Here is a 22,426-nt window from a genome sequence, read left to right as displayed (position 1 = left end):
AGTGGATAAGAGTGCCAGCCCTGAATTCAGGAGGAACCGAGTTCAAATTTGATCTCAGACACTTAACACTTCCTAGCTGTGTAACCCTGGGCAAGTCACTTAACCCCAGCCTAAAAAAAAAAAAAAAAAAAAAAAAAAAAAAAAAAAAAAAACCTATATAAAAATATTTCTTCTGAGTTCTCAAAGCTGTACATTGTGAATAATTTTGTTTCATTGTGGTTCAATTGTATAAATAATTCTCCAGATTAAAGAAGCATTTATCTCTAGGTGGATGACTCCTAAATTGCAGTCTCTTGCCTTGATCTCTCTCATGTGCTTCAGATATTCTTACTAGATAGTTCTGCTTGAATGTCTCATTAGTATCTTAAATTATATGCATTCTACTTGTTTTTCCCAAGTAAATCCTTGACTTCTCCCTGCTCCACATCTTTTTCATATAATATCTCTCTATTTTTGTACATTAAAACCATATTCATCTTTCAAAGTTCCCATCAAAGCCTATCTCTTCCTGAAAGGCTTCCTAGATCACATCAGTCAAAAGTTATGTCCACCTCATCTAAACATTCTAGTTCTAGCATTTTACCTGTACCTTTCTTACCAAACTGTCCTTTGTAGTCTATTGATCTGCATGTATATAATCTCTTTTACCATAAACTCTTTGAGAGCAGAGAATATACCAATCCAGATCTGTTATTTCATTGGTATAGAGAACTGGTTTTTTCACTAATGTAGATCAGTAACTGTTGAACTATTTATATACTTTTAATCACTTGCTCCTAGAAACTAAAAGATTGAATTACTTGCCAGCTCTGTTACTTGCTCAGAGTCAATATATATCAGAATGGAGACTTGAATCTGTGTCTTCTTTGCTAGGAGATTGGCTCTATATCAATTATATTATATACTTTATTCATAAATTCACAAAATTTCAGAGTTGTTGAATTGTAGAGATCCTTTAGTTAACCTCTGCTACTTCTGCTCTTTTACAGTTGGAGAAATTGAGTCACATAGTTTCCTACGCATTAAAATGACAAGTTTCCAAAGGAATTCACAAAAGGCCATAACTCTAAACCTTGAACTTCCCTGAATATTATGCCTATTCTGAAATTTGAGGTTTCCTGAATCATTAATTTCAAAGTAATCAAAGTTATGGTGGCATGAAACTTTGCCTCAGTTTTTAACATAATCCATGAGAATTCATAATGTAGTGACTGCCTACTATGGTGGTGATAGTGGTGGTTGAGGTCTTGATGGTATTAGTAGTAGTGGTGGTAGTAATAATGATGATGATGATGTAACTAAATAATAATGATAATGATAAATGGATCTGTGATCTCATTGATTTGGGAATTCCCTCCAAAAGCACAGATTGCAACCCACCTATGCTTATCTATCTTGTTTGTTCATATTTTCCCCAAAATTCACCTCAAAGGGTCATCCTATATTTCTCCCAGTTATCAGCCATGTACTATGGCTGCCCTCCTGTTATCCTTCATTCTAGTTCCATCTTTTTTTTCCCCTGCCATGTAATTCTTTGATGATATCCTTTTCTCTCCTTTTTTGGAGTTCCTCAATAATTAAGTGTTCCAGGATATTCATACCCACTATGCACCTCTCCACTGCCCTCTGTAGGATATTCACCTTCAGTTCTTTAGAGGAAGTAGTATTGCACTGACATTTATATAGTGCCTTAAGATTTGCAAAGTACTTTACAAAAATATCAGTTAATACAACAACCTTGTAAAAGTAGATGCTGTTATTATTCTCATTTTACCAATGAGGAAACTGATGTTGATGGAATTTAAGTGAGTTGCCCATAATTATGCTGCTTATAAATGTCTGATGCAATATTTGACCTTGTTGTGCAAATCTGCTGCTCTATCTACTAACTACATTAACATGATTTGTCTCTAGGAATGTGGGACAGAATGACAGGGTTAAGTAACTGGAACTTATCTTTTAAATTTTGTATGAGAAGTAAAACATCCAATACTTAATGCTGTAAGTTCTTCAGTGACAACTATTTTCTTTTGCCTTTGATACCAGAATAAAAAGACACTATTAAGACCAGCAATTTTTTTTTTCTGGTGACTTCAGGAGAGATTAAACCAATATGAATGACCCTTTCTACTGTGAAAGGATTTATGTATATGTAACTCCTCTTCATATATTTAAAGTTTTTGTTGTAATGGGAAATTTATACGGCTGTGTTTTTGCTCATGCCATCTCCTGACTGGAATTCCCTTGGCTCTTCTTTCTAATTATCAAAATTCTACCCAATCTTTAAGGCTTAATTAAAGTTCCATATTTCCCATGATGCCTTCTTTCTAGACACACTGATATTTCTTCTCGGAACTTTTATAAATATTGACAATTCAGTTTTATTTTCAGTCATTTCTAACTCTTTGTGACCCCATTTGGCGTTTTCTTAGCAGATACTGGAGTGGTTTTCCATTTCCTTCTCCAGTTCATTTTACAGATGAGGAAACTGAGGCAAATAGGGTTAAGTGACTTGCTGAGGATCACCTGACTAATAAGTATCCAAGGCCAGATTTAAACTGTAGAAAGATGAGTTTTCCTGACTTTAGGTCCAGCATTCTATCCACTGTGCCACCCAGCTGACCTGTATGTAAGTATTGACAGTACCATATAATTTAGCAGTATAAACCTATTCAACTCTACCCTCAATAGCATTCAAAAAGACATGTCAAAAAGACATAATTTTAGGGTAATTTAATCATTTTTTAATAATGCCAGTATTTTAATTAAAGGGATAGTCATCTGTCCTTCTCTTTTAGACCAAAGACAATCATGGCTGTGGTCTTAGGCTTTTATTCTCTTTTGGAAGAGATGCTCAAGAGGGTAGCAATCAACTCTGCTTAGCTAACAATTAATGAAAGAATGAATATTACAATGAGGGGTTGGACCTCAATTTTTGATTATGTCATTTACTTCTAAATTAACCCCAGCCTTGGACAATTCATTCAAGAATTTATCCCCACCCAAACTTGAACAAAATACAATGGCCTCCTCACCAGGGTGGTCGGTTGAGAAAAAAAGATTAGCTCAACCTTCTGAGATTGAAGAGTAGAAATGAGGATAAAAGAAAAAAGGGAAACTGCATACTCTTTGATCCAGTATTACTATTACTGCATTTATATCCCAAAGATTTTATAAGAAAGGGAAAAAGACCAATATTTGTAGCAGCTCTTTTTGTGTGGCAAAGAATTAGAAACTGAGGGAACATACACCAATTAGGGAATAGCTAAACAAGTTATGGTATATTGATCCAAGGCATTTCTAATAGATTTGGGATGGAAAATGCCATTGGCATCCAGAAGAAGAACTTGAAGACTGAATGTAGATTGAGGCATACTATTTTCATCTTTTTGTTTGTTTGCTTTTACTTTCTTATGTTTTTTTTTTCCCTTTTGTTCTGGTTTTTCTTTTACAACATGACAAATATGGAAATATGTGTAAAATGATTGTGCATGTACATCCTATATCAGGTTATTTGCTGTCTTGGGGAGGAGGAGAGGTAAGGAAATGAAGAAGAAAAAAATTTAGAACTCAAAATTTTACAAAAATGAATGTTAATTTTTTTTAAAGGGTTTAGCTATGTAAACAAAGCAAATAAAATAGAAAAAGAATTTTTAAAAAAGCATACTATTTTCACTTTTGTGTGTATGTGTGTCTTTTTCCTTTTGTTTTGTTTCTTTCACAACATGACTAATGTGAAAAAATGTTTACATGTAACTTATATCAGACTCTTTGCAGTCTTAGGGAGGGGGAATGGAAGTCAGGGAGGAAGAAAAAATAAATGTTGAAAACTATCTTTACATGTAATTGGAAAAATAAAATACTATTTTCAAAAAAAGAAAAGAAATGTTTTTTCCTTATCTCTGAAATGAAACACACTCTTCTTTGTCATTTAAAGACCTTCACAATGTGACTCCACCCTTCTTTTCCAGCCATATATTATTTTTTCCAGACTGCATATTTACATCAAATTGTGCTCTTTGATATCTGTCACACATTAACAATCTATTCCTTTGTATAGGTTATTCCTCATGCTTGGAATGCCCTTCCTCAATACCTCTGCCCTTTAGAATCTTTACCTTCCTCAAAGGATCAGCTCAACTGTTACTTCCTACATTAGGACAATTCTTTTGCCACTAGTTGCTAATGGCCTACCCCTAGAAATTCCATTGTATTTACTGATCTATATATATGTTTCCTCCCAAAAGAATGTAAGCTTCTAGAAGGAAGGAGCTATTTTCATTTTGTCTTTGTATTTCTAATACCAGTTTCAGGCAGACATAATAAAAACTTTTTTGAATGAATCAGTACTTACAGTCTATACCATTTGGACATTCACTGGGAGGCACTATACATTACTAAAGAAGAAAACAACAAACCACTCCAGAATCTTTGCTAAGTAAAGTCCAAATGGATGGGTAAGGAAGAATAGATAGGAATGAAATGACTGAACAACAACACAAACTGTATGTTACTATGATTTAAAGTAGAGATAGTTAAAAGTTGGATAATAATTATAAACATAAGTATAACTATTTCCCAATTTACCTGTGAATAAAAAAAGGAAGTATGTCTAAACTGGAGGTATACAAACTTTGTAATTAACAAAGTGTAATTAGGTGAGATTCCTAGTAGGCTAGAAATACAGGGTTCCACACACAATAGATACTCAATAATTGTTTGTCATTGTTACTTGCAAATTGTAGATAATAATACCTCTCAAAAATATCAGATGATATAATTAGTGCATATAAAACAAACATTTTATAAATGCAAAGCATTATATAGATGTCACCTATTTCCTTATCGTTACCTTTTCTTGTGGCCCCAAGAAAATTAAATTATGCTTCCTAGAAGATCTTATCTTAGCTTCAAGAATATAGCCAGAATTAAAAGGATAAGGCTGTAAGTAATTTAGCTATAAGTTTCAAGAAGCAGAGTAGTTTAGTAGGGTTGGGGCACTATATATATATATATTCTCTTATTTCACTTTGGGCAAATCAATTAACCTTCTTTGACTCAGTTTCCTTATCTGTAAAAGAAAGATGTTGGGCTAAAACTTTAAACCCCTTTCTAACTCTCTGAATCACAAATCTGAGTGGGAAAGAATAAATTCATTACATCTTTATTTGTCTTTTTCTATAATCCTTATCTATGTTTTGATATCTTGGACCCAAAACATTTCAAGTTCTTTGGTCTTAGCTCTTTTAGGATAGGGATAGGAATTGGATCTATCATTACAGGGAACTCTCAGATAAGTACTCTAAATGGTACTTGAAACTAGGTAAAAGGAGATACTATTTTTTTCTTAAGATTGGAGGGACAAAGATTTGGATAAGCCATTTAATGTTTCTGGGTCCATTTCCTCAAGTATAAAATAAAGGAGTTAGAGTAAATTGCTTCTACTTTTCCTTAAACACCAAGCATACTATAATTCTAAATATTTTCAGGGTACTTATTATATACCTGGTACTCCAAACTGGTTGGACTGTGGCTCAGTCTTTTAGGAGTTATAATACAATTTCTGAGAGAAGACTAATGATTAGGGGAAAAAAATTAACAGTTAAAGCTACATACTGAAATTAAATGCTGTATTAAACAGAAAGAATTAATAATGGTTTTGTAAAAAATAAAAAGTCTTTTATTAGCCTCAAATTCAAGCTACATTTAAAGTTTCTATGAAGAGGATTAAAAACATTATTTATATAGTATCTAAATATCTCTATATACATACAATTCTTTGGGCTTTGAACTGTTATGAAGTTAGAAAGGTGTTAGAAGAGGTGGCTATATTTTCCATCAACTATCTTCTAATTTAAAATTAAATTCAAATCCCAAGAAAAATTCCCACTCAGTCTTTTCATGAGATAAATATATGCCACGAAATTGTGCTAATGGCACAAATGTTATGAGCAAAAATGAATTTATAAATGAAAAGGCTTCCCCAATTGTAAATATATCTGCATGAAAAGATTATAAAATTGTACATAATAATCTTAGGAGGTGAAGGGGGAAATTTGTGGTAAGGATGGGAATTTTTGTTGTAGATGCTAGTAAATCATTCTTGTTCTGTCTTGTCTCTAAAGATATTTCTCAGTGGGGCAGTTTTCTGGATGGAGTTTTAGAAAATATCAGACATGACACTATATTGAATTCATTATAATGAAAACACTTCTCTTATAAAGAAACAGGTGTGGTTGGGGGCTCGGTTTGTTCCATACTGATCAATGGGGCTCGGGTAAGGAGGAATGTTTATTTATTTGGTAAATTAGAAAAATTTGGAGAGTATTTCCTTTAAAAACTGTGGAGGGGAGATAACCTACTGAGGAAAAGAAAAAAAACAACTTGATTCAGTTAGGCGAGGGAGGAGAATTAAGCCGTTAATCTTTGCGGTTCAAAAATAGGGAACGTCACTTCTAAAAATAGAAACACCTTTCTTGTTAGTGCACGCAGTAGATATTTTAAAATATAAAATTTAAATAAGAAGTTCCTAGGGAGTTTCCTGACGCTCCCAAGACGCAGTTTGTGTATCCCGCACCTGCGAGTCCCACTCCAGCCTAGCAGCCAGTTTCCGACTCCTAGCTCACCAGGGGACTTCGGAACTCTCCAGCCCCAGGCCTACCTCCACGTGGCTCCTCCCACAGGTAGCGCTAGAAACCTGGCGAGTGGAGGTAGACAGACCGAAACAAAGGAAGTGGGAGGTAAAGGAAGCCTGGGGGAAGGCGGGCCTTTCCAGGTCCCCGCAGGTATCTCTGTGGACAGAGATGGGGAGGAGTCTACCACGAGCCCAAGATGGAGGGCTAGCTACCCAGAGGGAGCTTTGGAACACCTACGATGCTCTCCCCTGGACTCTTCTCTTTTCCTTCTGCTCTTGGGACACCTACTGAAGTCCTGCCTTCACTACACTTTCTTTTCCCTACAAATTACTTTTGACCAATCTCTGTTCTCCCACCTTCTTCTCTCCCTCTCACCCCCTCTCCTTTCTTCCTCCGTCTCCAAAGCCTCTTTCACTCCGTCCCACTCCCCGCCCTTTATCGCTTCAAGGCCTGGTTCCTGGGACTCTGAACCTTGGCTCCTCAGAGCATGGCCTGGGGCTTCAACCTAATCCCGGAGAAAGTGGGGAGGGGGGAGGTGGGGGAAAAGAATTGAAAGAAGTGTGGGGTTGGGGTCTTGCTCAGTCCTTTCGCGCTTAAGAGAATCCCTAATTTAGTCACTTTGGGCCGAAGAGCTTGGAGAAGGAAGAGGGTGGTGGGCAGGAGACCTGGCACGCTTCACCTGCCTTTCCCTTGCCCTCTGGTACTGATGACCCAGGATGATCTGGGGCGGAGGCAGCAGCAGCTCCAGCCCTTAGAAGCCCAGAAGTCACAGCGCTGGGCAGACGGAAAGGGAAACGTGGAAAACAAGAGAGCAGGGTTCTAGTTGCCCTGGAGTCAGCAGTCCTGGGCTGCAAGGGAGGAAGGAGAGAGTTATCGATTTGCAGACCCTTAGGGGAGGAGAGTCCAATCCTCTTGGGGAAATTGGATTTTAAGGAAGTTAAAGAAACTCTAAGTGGAGTTCCCTCCAGCTCCCACCCTCCCGGGTGCTAAAGCAAATCCTTTTTTGAATTTGCCCCCTCCCCCTCCCAGCTATTTGTCCCTCGGTTCCCCTCCCCCTTCCTCCTAGTTGGCCCTCGCTGCCTGAAGAGCAGACCCGACTACTGACACGAAGGGGCGGACACACACACACACACACACACACACACACACACACACACACACACACACACACGCCCCACATCACGCTGGCACGCACCCTTTTCTCCCCCTCCTCCTATTCCCCTTCCCCCTTCTGCTTTTATGACTTGATCACGCTTTCCAGAAGTTGCTGCTCAAGTTTGTAAATTCCTTTTGGTGGCTAGCAGCTAGCCCGAGACCCTCAGTCTCCTCCTCCATCCCTTCATTCCCTTCTTTTGGCCAAATAAAACCGGATCTGGGCCAGGAGAAAGGAGGAGGAGTAGCGAGAGGAGGGGGAGGAGGCCGGAGACGAAGGGGTTGCGAGGTGAGGGGGGAGTGCTGGTTACGCGCACCATTCATGGACTCGGGCTGGGACCGGTGGTCACTGCTCCGCGGCTCCTAGTCCCGCGGGCAAGTTGCTCCGGGCGCTGGGGCGGGAGGCGAGCCCTCGCAGCCGCTGCGCCTCCGGAGCGCCATGGAGAACGCGGAGACCCGTCGGCAGGAGCGATTCCCAGACAAAGATCCCCGACTCACGCCCTTGTTCTCGGATCCGGGGCAGCCGCCACAGCCTCTGCTGATGGTGCTGGAGCCCAGAGGGACCGACGGACACAAGCTGGTGGAAGTGTTGCTGACTGGGGGGGCTCCCTGGGGATTCACCTTGAAAGGAGGAAAGGAACACGGAGAACCTCTCATCATCACGAAGGTAAGTCAGCACCCGGGGCTTAAGCGAAGGTTTTCACCTTGGGAAAGATCGGGGAGGGAAGGGACTCTGGCTCAAAACCATCATTTTTCACTAGGGTTGGGCACTGGGGTGATGAACTCCAGAAGTTTCTTGAAGCTGCTGCTTCTGTCTGTGATATTTCTCTGCGCGCCTCCTTATTCTTCCACCCCTTGACAACCGCCGACCGGGGATCCACAATGATACTTAGTGATTACCAGTACTAATGCCCAGTGAACTAGCCTGGAGGGTTGGTGGGGAGAGTCGTGCAGTTTTCCCAGGGAGGGGAGTAGTGCACGAGTTAAGCCATTACATTGGAGAGGAGCGTGACTTATGGATTTTGCTTGAGGATTTAAAGGATCATACACATCACTTTGTTAAATGAACCAGTAGGTGAGTGTAAAAAGAAGTTCCACTCTGATTTCGAGTTTTGTTTTTCTTTTATCAGACAGGAGGTTTTCTCTCAGTCCCCTGCCCCGAGAGATACCGCTATGGGCTGGGGTTCCAACGCCCTGACCGCTCCCCCTCCCCCCCGGCCCGGTGGCACCCATTTGTATCTCCGCTCCTCCTGTAGTGCACCGACGTTTTGCATTTTACACCTTTTCCCCTCCCTTCCCTGTCAGTGGCCTGCACCTGTATTGAAAAGGCAACAAGGTGTTCTTAGGAGCTCTGTTGCCAAGATTTGGGGTGAGACGGGAGGAAAGGTAGAAGAGGGATAGGAAGACTTTTTGCAGTGGATCTGAGGTTCTTAAGGCCCCTCCCATCTCATAGCTAAACCCAAAATTATTGGGACTACTTCCTGCCTCTTATTTTTAATCAAAATATAGATATGCACTGAGCCCTCATTACTATTGATCAATGCTATCAGTTTCCTGATTTCAATAATCAACTTGTATAGAACACCTAAGCTCCCTCCACCCCCCAAGTATGGTTCCAGAAATTTTTTTTCCATTGCTTTCAATTCACCGGAAGGAAAATTTCCTGACTTTTTGGTGGTGGTTTGGGTTGCTTTTTGGACAGTTATACTTCAGCTGAACCTGTAAAACAAGATACAAGAAAACTTACCTCAATTCTTTGTTCCTCTGCAACTCAAAGATAAGATAAAAATATATTTGAATGTGCAGTTTCTAGTTTTGCTTAATTATATTTATATAAAGCAACTCCCCGGTTTAAATGGCTTACAGGTTGATTTTCAAGTGGAGACCTTGGCTGGAGCTTACTAAAGGGCCAAAGTCCCTTTTAAAATGTAAAAATTGTTGGCTCCCAGCAGCTTTTGAAGGTGACTTACTGGTTTTCTCTACATTCCTTCCTCCCCACAGCCGGAAGAATTCCAGTGAGCCCTAACTTTGTGTGCTTGAAATGACTATAGTCTAGGGAGGGGTGTTGCTTTGTTACCCAAATTACTCAAATGTGACTGTAAGTCTTTCCATGTCTTTGTGAAGGTGTGCAACAATAGGGAATTCCCCTGGGTGATTTACTTAATGCAATTTTGAATTTATCTACCACGTAGAAAAGTGGCCATAGCTGTTGTCCTGAATAGTTATATTTCATTTTAAATTTACTTAATTATATCCTTTCCAAAAATGTGGGCAGCAGTAAAATGGTTGTATATTGAACCAGTGTGTATTGTGTGTATTCACACATGCAAATTTATATCTATAATTATCTTTAAGCATCAGTGCACTACTAGGCCAATATCAACTATCTTAATGAGTATTCCTAATTAATAACCTTTATGCTAATTAATTAATACACTCACGTGTATTTATGTACATTGTTTTTTAAAATATATAATGCAATACAATGCATAGAAAGGTGCAAGAGTCTACAAACATTAGAACAACATTGTTTATACTTGATTGTAGTAGTGTATTAAGATACGAATATCTCATTGTATGTTCATTAAAAAAAGCATAAATTAGTTTCTAATTTCAATTTGACATTACAGTAAAAAACAACAACGGTCAGAAGAACCTCAATGCCTCACCCTAATTTTTCCAAGTTACTTTGTATATTCATATATGTCTCTACTTTGCCTGTTGCAGATGCTCTTATTTTCCAGGGAACTCTAGGAAGTAGGGGAATGAACAGTAAAACCTAGTGGACTGTATACATGGCAAGAACTTTGACAGTACTGTTTGGCAGTTTGCTATAATTCTTTCATCTTGGTTAAAAATTCTTGTGGGAATCATTGAGATGGAATTTAGAATTAAAATATACATAATCCCTTATAGTCAGGTAGGTAATATGCTATTTATTTCTTTGCTTACTATGTTGATTCAGGATCTTGAATAAATGAGGTATGGTAGTCTCACAAGTGAATTATTTTTTAAAATCCAACAAATTATGAGTTGGCGAGGTTGTGTTAGTGGATGTATGGCTGTGGAGTTAGCCATGAAGTCAGAAGGACCTGGCCCTGTGAGTCTGAACCCTCTTATTCTCTCAGTAGTTAGTCAAATTTGTAATTTTAAGTTGTAGAGAAGGTGCCAACCATTCAGTGGTAAAGGTGTTTCTTCACTCAGAATTTGCCTCTACTAATGAAATCATAGGAATAGTCCCTATTTCTAACTGATCTCAGATTATATTTCTCAATCTTTAGTCTAATGCTTGGCACTTCCAAACTTGTGATTACTATACTTGATTGATAGATGGAAATGGTTATTTCTGGCTATTTCAGTTTTGCATGAACATTTCTTGTTTGATCAAAATTGGCATAACACTACTCATTTCTCCTTTTTTCTGTTATCTAGGTCTGAATAATTAATTTTTGTATGTGTTTGTAAATGTTCTATGTTTGATTTGTAAGTGATCAAGTTGCCTTGATTTCAGACAGGTAAAATGTTATGTCCAGTTTATACATAGTGCTTAATAAGAGTTTTCTGAGTTCTAATTTTTTTTTTTTTTTCTGAGGCAAGTGGGGGAAGAGACTTGCTCAGGGTCACAAAGCTAGGAAGTGTTAAGTGTCTGAGGTCAAATTTGAACTCAGGTCTTCCTGACTTTAGGGCTGGTGCTCTATCCACTGTGCCACTTAGCTGCCCCTTGAGTTTTAATTTTCAAGATCAAGACCCAGGAGGCAGTTCTACTATAAGTGGTACAGTAGAAGTAGCATTGACTCTAGTGTACCAGGTCCCATGTTCAGATTCTTCTGATGCTTTTATTACCATGAGATTTTGAGCAACCCACTTAATCTTTCTTGACCTCAGTTTTCTCGGTAATGTGAGGGGTTGAATAAGATGGCCTCTCGGGTCCCTTTAATTCTAGATCTGTAGACCTTTTGACATTTTGACCTCTGAGTCTTAAGACATCTGTAAAATGGGAGTAGGGCATCTCTCAACCTGTGATTTGCCTTGGATCAACCAGAAATCTTTCCTATTGGTAGAAGACTAAAACCTACATCTTTTACTTGATACTACAGTAGTGTGCATTGTATCCTGATCCTTTTTCCAGAAATATGTACCTTTAGTCTTTTGAAATTTTACAATTACTGATCAGAACTAAACTTGAATTTTATATATAAATGTCCAAAATACCTTTATTCATCCTGTTCTCCCTTCCCTCAAGTCTCATTTAACCTTTTTGGTGGTATGTTTAGGGACATCTGGTAACATAAATGTTTTTGTGAAAGGCATTTTCTTTCTAAGTCCAGTGATCCCAAGCTCTGGTGATGGCAGAGGGTTTTATTTACATAGCAAACACTAAAACAAATACTTGCTTCATTTGTATTATGTAGTCTGAAGAAGAAGGAAAGAAATAATTGCTTGGTTGTAAGTTTTTCTTCATAAAAAGCTAGAATTTATTGCTGGGATATAGTATGTGGACATGGGTAGTCTGAGGGGGTCTCTGTTATATGTATACTACCTTACTTTAGAGTGGCATCCTAGGAATTCAGGAGAGAATGTATGTAAAGCATAGCAAGATCCTCTAATAAAAGGGGTTAACAAAATACAGAACCCTAAATATTGTAAGGAAATTTGTAGCCTGAAATTGGTATGAATAACTTCTTTTACATGTGAATCTAAAGATTAGAGAAATCTCAATATTCATAAACTATGGATAAAGATAAATGGATAAAAATAAATCTCAATATTCATAAACTATGGATAAAGATTTCAGATAATGTGACTAAGGATGAAATACATTGAAGCTCATTTATCATACAGGTATGAGGACAGGTATTACAAAGTAACCATATTTTATGTCATATTTACATTTCACTCTGTCATAGTTGGTATTTCAGAGAATGTACTTTGACTGGTTAGCATCTGTACAAATAGAGAACCATGGTATTTCACGCTAATCTGTCATACCTGTGATACTGTGAAATGAAAATGATCATAATTTAAAATTATTCATTGAATTTAATGTAGAAAGAGCCTAATTTCTAAAAGGTGCTTGTGGGTAGAACATGAATGATTTAAGAAAAATCCATCCCATCTTTGGGAAAAAAACATCAGTGCCATGTCTTCTTCCATGGAGTCAGAAACTTCATTTTTGTATTAGATAAGAGTTATAATTTATTCAAAAGTTTTGTTCACACATCTCTCTCACTTATCCTACTAAACTAAATTAGATTTGGTCAATTCTTGAAAAGGAAATGCTACAGGAAATGATAGCTGGTGATTCATTAGAAGGCATTCAGAATAAGTATTAAATACACTGGTTTGGTGTTAGCAAGCACCCTGCTGTTAGAGGAATGTTTTAGTATGAATGAGGCCCAGTTCCCAGTTGACCTCTTAAAATGTGAGGTGCCTAGCTTTAATAATAGTAGTATTACCTAAAAGTGCCTCAGGAGAGGAATAACTCCATAAAATTTGCCTTGATCCTTTTATCTTAAAATTCTTTCCAATACTTGTCTATACCCTAGTGTGGTTTTTAGGCTGACCTTGAGGAAATGGGTCATTATTGGAGTGAGTGAATATTGGTGATATGGATTGTAATACTTTCAATCACTTAGCATGTAGTCAATGGATGGCATAAACCCTAGAAATGGCCTCACTTCTTTGGAGGCTTACATACTATCAATTAATATATTGGAGATCTTTTGGATCCAAAAGTCCTGGAGAAAAAAAATTTTGCATTTACTGTCAAAGCATGGGATGAACTCTACTGACATTTTGGAAATGAGTGGGCAGCTTTGCTGAGTCACTTGTCTTCTTAGACATTTTTTTCTTTCTTTATATGCTATGGTCCATGGTAAAGTGGAGAGTGCTGGAATTGGAGTTTTAGGACCTGGGTTCAAGTTCCATATTTGTTAGTAACTCCTTTTCTGTCCTTGGGCAGTTTACTTATCCTCTCTAAAGCTTAATTTCATTAAGAAAGTTTTTTCTAACTCAAATTTATATTACTGTCATAACAGCTATACTTCCTAACTTGCTATTTTAAAAATAAAAATTTAATGTTTTAAACTTGTCATCAGCAAATATTAATATTTCCACATACAAATGTCAGAAAAGCAGGATTATATAAGAAATCATAAATCTATCCTGTACATCTTGTTTTTTTAAAGTATATATTAATTTAAACATGGTAGTATCAACATTGTTTCCCCTTCTGAATTTCCTTTTACTTTTCTCTTGGTATTTATGTGTTTCATTGATATTTCCCCCTCCCCCCAAATGGTGTCCTGAATCCTTTTGCATACCTTATTTTTTTTTAATAATTATAATTTTTTTTGACAATATATATGCATGAGTAATTTTTTTAATAACATTATCTCTTGTATTCATTTTTCCAAATTATCCCCTTCCTCCCTTTACTCCTTCCCCTAGATGACAGGCAATCCCATACATTTTACATGTGTTACAGTATAACCTAGATACAATATATGTGTGTTAATCCAATTTTCTTGTTGCACGTTAAGTATTAGATTCCAAAGCATACCTTATGTTTTAATGGTATTTCATTATGTTCATATTCCAGAATTTATTCAGCCATTCCTCAATTAATGGATACACACACTTTATTTTTAATTCTTCTTACTTTGGTATTTAGTGTTGTCCAAAGTTGACTCTGGCCTATCTTTCCATTTTAGTTTTATTTTATTCTCTCACATATTTTATGTTCTAAACAAGAAAGACAGCTATTTGTAAAATGTTTTCATCCTCTTTCCTATGATCTTTGATCTTTCTGTGATCATGAAGGCTGTACCATATTCCTGGAATGTACTTCATCTTTTTCCTTCAAGACCCAGTTCAAGCGCCAACCCCTCCATGAAACCATCTTTTCCACAGCTGAAAATGAGCATGCCTTCCCTGGAGCACTTTGGAACTGGCTTTTGCCCTTAGGTGGTCTGTCTTGTATTTTGTTTTCTTGTATCCATATCTTTTGGAGAGGGTTAGGTTCTGTGATTTTATTTATATGAGGAATTCCAGATAAGGAACCTTCCTCTAACAAAAGTTCCAAAAGTGCGGACTGAGAAATTAAAACTTTTCTTTAAAGCTTAAATAAATAATAAAACTTCCCTTTTTACTCTCATTTATTTATTGATATGGTTTCAGAATCTGAATTATAATTCACATTTTAAGAAATCACTGTTAAGTTTTGGTATAATAGCAAAGATGAATATCGAAAATTATTGTATATTTGTATATTTCCATATACAAATATACAGAAAAGCAGGATTGTGTAAGAAACCATGACTCTACCATGTACATCTTGGTTTTTTTTTTTTAAATTCAATGTCATCTTTTTTTAAAATTTTATTTATTTATATATTTTTTTCACAGTATATATGCATGAGTAATTTTTTTTTTTATAATATTATCCCTTGTATTCATTTTTCCAAATTATCCCCTCCCTCCCTCTACTCCCTCCCCTTGATGACAGGCAATCCCATACATTTTACATATGTTACAATATAACCTAGATACAATATATGTGTGTAAATACCATTTTCTTGTTGTACATTAAATATTAGATTCCTAAGGTATAAGTAGCCTGGGTAGATAGATAGTAGTGCTAACAATTTACATTCACTTCCCAGTGTTCCTTCTCTGGGTGTAGTTGTTTCTGTCCATCATTGATCAACTGGAAGTGAGTTAGATCTTCTTTATGTTGAAGATATCCACTTCCATCAGAATACATCTTCATACAACATTGAAGTATACAGCGATCTTCTGGTTCTATTCATTTCACTCAGCATCAATTGATGTAAGTCTCTCCAAGCCTCTCTGTATTCTTCCTGCTGGTCATTTCTTACAGAGCAATAATATTCCATAACCTTCATATACCATAATTTACCCAACCATTCTCCAATTGATAGACATCCATTCATATTCCAGTTTCTAGCCACTACAAAAAGAGCTGCCACAAACATTTTGGCACATACAGGTCCCTTTCCGCTCTTTAGTATTTCTTTGGGATATCTTGTTTTTAATAGCCTGGAAAAGCTATTAAATTCTCCTTCCCTTTCCAATGACATATCTGTATGAAGCTAGTTTTCTTTATATATTTCAAACAAAACAAAACATTACAATCGATTGAATGCAGAAGCATACTTGAGAGTCCTGCTGTCTTTTAGTAAGATATGAGATTTGCAAAGATTTGAATGTAAGGGAAAAAATGCCATTCTTTATTTTTTGTTTTAGATAATACTTATTTTTCATAAAAATATTATTTGTATTAATGTTTTATTATTGCTGTTTGAAAATGAATTAAATATTTTAAAAGGCATCTATTTATATTTCTAACATAGTAAATATCAGTAGATATAACACACATAAATAAAAGCTATTGGAATCCTCAGTAATTTTTTAAACTGGAAATGCATCCTAAGACCAGAGAGTTTGAGAAGTGCTGGTCTACAGTACTGAGACATTAATTGACTTGCTCAGGATTACTTATTATGTGTCATTTAGAACTTGAACTCAGATCTTCCTGGTTTAAAATCCAACTTTCTATTCATCATACCCAGTACTTCTCTGCTGCCATATTCTCCATATCATTTTCCCCAAATATATAGAGTCAGTTTCAACTGGACAGCTGAGATTCTCAAGTAGTTTCCCTGGACTCTAGTCTGCCTGTTTCTAGAGGAGTAGTCAGCTTCTGATTGGTTGGTTTTTACAGCCATGCTGATTTGCTGGGTCATTGTGGAAATCACTTCTTACATTCTTTCTTGGTGCTGTGGCAACACTTTTTAATGTATAATTGATGCAGTCTGTCATGCTTGTGTAAAATAGTTATTTGAGCAGCTCTGATCTATTAAAGGGGATTGATTTCCCCCACTGGCCAAATTGATTAATTGAATGTTTTAAGCATAGCAAAAGCAGAATGTATGTGAGGATTCACAACCATATTTATTTACCTAATATACCTTATATATAGCAGGGACTTCGTAAATCTTGCTGAGTCGAATCTTAAAGACTTTGAGCTCTTGTCAGAGCAGTCCTGAGTGCTGGAATTATTGGTACAATTTTTGCTTGCTTAGATTCTTCAACTGAAGTTACATGCTTCTGACATATACCACTATATAGTTTGAGTTGCTAAATTCGTTTCTTTGGATGAACAGAGTTTAATAGAATAAAGTCTGAGTTATTATAATGGGAGTTGGGGATAATAGTGGGGATACAAAGATACATAAAATATTCCCTTTCTCTAGGGACTTTGTAATCTGGTAGGAGAGATAAAACAAACATACAAAGATAAATATGATTAAGGATAGAATAAGAAAAATGCTATAAGAAAAATTGCTGAGATTGTGTGATGATCTACTATGACAAATTTGGTTCTCAGCAATTCAGTGATTCAAGGCCATCTCAATAAACTTTGTATAGAAAACACCATCCATATCCAGAGAGAGCTATGGAGACTGAATGTAAATGAACACTTTATGTTCACTCTTTCCCCTTCTATTGTGGTTTCCCCCCATATTCTGATGTTTCTCTCCCAACAAGATTCATAAGGAAACTTTGAAAGCCAGAATGCAGAAGTTGGTACAAGCAAAAAATTAAATTAAAAAAAAAAAAAAAAAAGGAGATTGCTGAAAGCGTTCAGAGCAAAGAAAGCCACCTTCATGAATATTTCTTTATTTTTGTCCTTATGGATGAGATATAACATTTGTAATCTCAGTTTTAAAAGAATGGATAAAATTTGGACAAAATGAGATGAGCTGTAGAGAGGACTTTCCTGGCAACAGGAATAGTATAGAAAGAAGGTGTAGAGACTAGAAAGTGTGGGGTATGTTTAAAGAAGTACAAGTTTGGCTAGAGTGTAAGGGCCATATAGTGGGAAATAAGGGTCTAAAGGTAGATGAGATTGATACTTGATAGGATCTTTAATACTAGACTTTCTTATATTGAAAGCTTTTTTTTTTTGTATTGCATGGAGTCTCTTGGAAGTAGACAGAATTCATGTGTACTATGATGTTATTTATTAAGTGACTCCATATAGAATGAGGAATGGAGATCATAAGATTTAGAGTTGAAAAGAATCTTTATAATTTTTTTCCACAACTCATCTTACAGAGGATGGTAATGAAAATCACAGAGGTGAAGTTAGTTGTCATTGTGGGCAGGCAGCATTTGAACTAGGCACTCAAACCAATGTATTCTGACACAAGATCCCAGTTTTCTTCCTACCATACCACATGTATTTTAGGAGGGCCCTTCTCTAGAATGCTCTTACATTGTTTTAATCTCAATGCAATAAGTAAATGTGCATGTATATCCTAAAATATGGATGGAGGAGGGATCAGATTTATCTGGCTGGGCCATATGAAATCAACTGATCGAAGCTGCAGTGAAGTAAATTTAAAATATCTGGGAAAATGTCCCAACAGAGCAATGCAAAAATATAATAGGATGCTCTATCAGATAATGGGCTCCTCCTTTATGGATATTTTTTAGCAAAGGTTGGATGAAAAATTTTTGGTAATGTAATAAGGGTTCTTTTGGGAGTAAGGCTGGGACAAAATAGTTGTTGAGGTACGTTCTACTCAACATTTTGTGACTTAGTGGTTCTGAGAAATTTTAGCAATAAATGTTTGGGCAAAATCATTTTAAATATTATTTTTTAGAGTTACAATGTAACTTTAATGCACTTGCGTGCATTAAAATGGCATTAAAATCTATGTTATTTGTTTTAGGGGTAGTTGAATATTCAACAAAACTGTGGGAGTACCATCTACATGCAACTCTAGAACACTATTAAGAATGTTGGCAACTTGTCTTCATGATGGTAATCTGAAACTACACATAGACAAATTAAGAATTCCTAAAATTCATAAGATCATATCTTGTTTTATGGCCTTAATGATAGATAAATATGGTATTCTACTAGATATTCCTTATATAACAGTTAGAAAGAGAAATATTTCTTCTCTTTTTTGCTGAATGGGACAAAGACTTGTGGAAGAACTGATTATTCTTCTTGCTGCATTGCTTTGAATTAAGTTGCAACATTTACTACACAAGTATCATGTGCCAGGTTTGATGACATTGAGGATACAAAATTGAAAAACTACAGTCTTTGCCCACAAGTTACTTTTCCAAACCTCAATTTAAATTTCCTCCATTATCAATGCACAGTGTTTTCCTACATTCACATCATCATAGTATCATTTGGTTGGGTGTTGAGTAAAAGGAGTATGAGGGGAAATGGCAACTTTCCTGAAACTATATACTAAAGCCAAGTTTGAGGTTTTACATTTTGATTGCTAGATTCTCTCCCTCCTACTCCACCTCCCCAGCTGTTAATTTAACTTGGCTGGAGGTACTAAAAATGGTAAGGGTATTATTACTATAGTCAAAAACTATAAACTATGTATCATACTTATGCAACACAAGGAATTAAAACTTTATGCTTTAATTGTGATTTAAAGAAATATCTTAACAAAATTTTCCCTATCTTCACATGAAAGTATGATAAGGAGTGACATAAATAGTAAAAATTTAAATCTTCCACATGTTTGTTAAGGTTATTAGCTATTGAGCTGGGATTTCTTCACTTATATCCAGTGTTCATTACTAAGTAAATTCATTTCCTTACTTGTGAGGTACTAGATATCTCTTTGGATAGAGAATTTTTAAATTGTCCTTTTCCCCAAAATGTTCTAGGTCAGCATAAAAATGAATTTGGATTTGTAGCTGCAGTTCTTACTGAAATCTAAGAGAGTCCTTGTCAGCACACTAGCGCTTTTGTTTATTGCACTTTTGTGACATGACGTTAATTGACTATCTTTAGCAGGAGAAAAATGCTGAATAGACTTTTATTCAAGTTTATTTGAACTCATTTGTTTTTCAAAGATTACAATTAGGAATTAATTTGTCTATCAATTTATTATCTATATATTTATTTATCTGACCAAAGCTTTTTTGAGTTGATTGCAGACCTGAAAGGCAGGTATTACAAATGATAGTCCCTATTACAAATCCAAAATTAACCCTTAAGACACTATTGTGGAAAAGTTTTTGTGTGTTGGCCTTTTTAATTTTACCTGAATTATATTTGGAGTAACATTATCTTTTAATATGGGTCTATTTCCTGTTTTGGAGTCATTATATTAAATAGTTATGGGCTTGTTTCACTGTCTCTCTGTTTCTATGTTTCTCTTTCTATCTTTTTTTTTTTTCTTTTATCTGTTCCATAACATATACATATAATATATAGATAGACGTAATTTATACTTTCTATTTTTGAGAAATTTAGTATGCTTCTATTTGGATAGTAATATCTGTAGGGAAAAAAATTATCCTAGTACTTAAAAAGATTTTGTCATTTTGTATGCCATGTTTGGATCCTACAATGTATAATTCTAGAATTTTATGCAAAAGCATTTCTTTTTCTCTGAGGACAATTATTCATAACATCTGAGTAAAGCTTGGTATGGTACTTTCCTGAAGGGGAAAAAAAAAAAAGATCTAGTTGGAATTGCTTCTGGCCAACAGCTACTACAAAGACTTTGAAGAGTAATTAGTAATAAATCATATACAGATATAACATAACAAAAGTAAAATGTTTCTGAGAATAGGAACATTTTGAGTTGTTTTCATAAAATTAATCAGACAAATACATCGTTGCATTGTCATGTTTAACTATAGTGTCTAAAATAGATTTAATTTCAATATTTAAACCACTGCAGATAGACTCCAATAGTTACTTGCTTGTCTGTTTAGGATAGTAAGTAATATCCATTTCTGGTGTGGATTCTAGCCAAAATGTCCCAGAGAAGCTTCCAAAATAGGTGCTGTGGAAGGAATTCTCTGTCAGGGATCCCTCCAGGAGGTTGCATTTGGGAAGTTAATGGAACTTATATTTAATTTTGTCAATGGAAGTGGTTTAGAAGAGGATTGTTTTAGTGGATAGAGTACTAACCCTGAAATGAGGAGGACCTAAATTCAAATCTGCCCTCAGACTTAACACTTCCTAGCCATGTGACCCTGGGCAAGTCACTTTTTAGGAAAACTATGAATAACCATACAATTAACCTGTTGTTGATAACTTTAAAAAAACCTTTTCAAAATGTGCAGAGATAGTTTTCAACATTCACTTTTTTTTTTTTTATTAAAGCTTTTTATTTTCAAAACATATGGATAATTTTTCAACATTGATCCTTATATAGCCTTGTATTCCAAAATTTCCCCTTTCCTCCCACCCCTTTCCCTAGATGGCAAATAATTCAATATATGTTATACATGTTAAAACATGCAACATTCACTCTTAGAAAACTTTGTGTTCTATATTTTTCTCCCTTCTTTCCCTTTACTCCCCCTCCCCTAGACAGCAACTAATCCAATATAGGTTAAACATGTGCAATTCTTCTAAACATATTTTCACATTTATCATGCTACACAAAAAACCCCCAAAACATCAGATCAGAAAGGAAAAAAAAAAAGCAAGCAAACAACAAAAAAGGTGAAAATATTATCTATATTTAGTCACCACAGTCCTTTTTCTGGATGCACATGACTCTCCATCACAAGTCTATTGGAATTGGCCTGAATCACCTCATTGTTGAAAAGAGCCAACCAAGTCCATCAAGTTATCAACGGTGATAACTTTTTTTTTTTTTTTTTTTTTTTAACACAAAAGGAACTTTTAAACAGCAGAATAATTTCAATGCGGATTACATTACTTTTTGTTTCACTAGTTTATTGATTATTAAAAGGATGTCTCCTTTTGATCATGTTATTAACATTATCAGAGCATTTGATCAATTTGTTGCTTCTTACTGTGGCTTCTGTTACATTTATTTTTTATTCTGAATTCAAACACCAAAAAAGAGCCTTTTTCTATTCAAAGTAGAACAGAAAAAGAAAAGTGAAATCACAAATCTCTTATTTACAGCTTGCTTTAAAAATATATGTATATATGTATAATATATTCAACATGGTAATTTAAAGCTTCTGAACTTCCTTATTTCTATTTTTCTCTGTGCATTTTTAAAAAATGCTTCAGTGACCTGCTTTTTTTCATTTTTGGAAAGGGGCAACATTATTGTAGCTTCTTTCTCTGTCTAAATGAAAAAGAGAAAAAATAAATATGCAATCCTAGCAAAAAAAATAAGTATGACCAAACCAAATATCTACACATTGTTTTGTCCAAAGATGCTTTGTTTCATTTTGCACTTTTTGAGAGCATTATCTGTCAAGGAATTAGGTAGCATGCGTCATCACTGGCCCTCCAAATGGAGGTTGATTCCTTTTAAAATATAATTGTGTCATTATGTTTATTTTATATTCACTCTGAAATATGTTGTATAAGTCTTTCAGTTTTTGAATTATAGTGTAATTATGCCATTTCATTAAATTCCATAGTTTGTTTAGGAACTATCCAACTGGTTGTCCGTCCCCCCCCCCAAAAAAAAAAAAAGAAGCAAAAAACAACTCACCAAAACCTATCCAAAAAAGGCAGCTTAATGGATATAGTTTCTAATGAAAGAATAGTGTTGTGTAGACTAGTGTTAGTAGATGTAGGTTGAAGTTGCTCTGGGAGTTATTCTGTGGAACATTCCCTGGATCCA

General features: G+C 35.7%; 1 protein-coding gene across 6 annotated transcripts in view; it reads left to right on the top strand.

Moving 5' to 3' along the window:
- The first annotated feature begins 7,206 nt into the window (after positions 1-7,206).
- SHROOM2 (shroom family member 2) overlaps positions 7,207-22,426 on the top strand; it is a 217,735-nt gene continuing 202,515 nt past the window's right edge. For 3 of the 6 annotated variants that reach the window (XM_074300034.1, XM_074300030.1, XM_074300032.1), the window contains exon 1: positions 7,208-8,454. In XM_074300034.1, coding sequence (XP_074156135.1) covers positions 8,227-8,454 — 228 coding nt within the window. In that variant the 5' untranslated portion in view covers positions 7,208-8,226. Of the gene's footprint in view, positions 8,455-22,426 lie in introns of all 6 variants that reach the window. The other 3 variants (XM_074300031.1, XM_074300033.1, XM_074300035.1) reach the window with 2 other exon arrangements.

The sequence above is a fragment of the Sminthopsis crassicaudata genome, chromosome 3 (genome assembly GCF_048593235.1).
Source record: "Sminthopsis crassicaudata isolate SCR6 chromosome 3, ASM4859323v1, whole genome shotgun sequence".
In the NCBI taxonomy this organism is placed as follows: Eukaryota; Metazoa; Chordata; class Mammalia; order Dasyuromorphia; family Dasyuridae; genus Sminthopsis; species Sminthopsis crassicaudata.
This window is presented reverse-complemented; position numbering and strand designations above follow the sequence as displayed.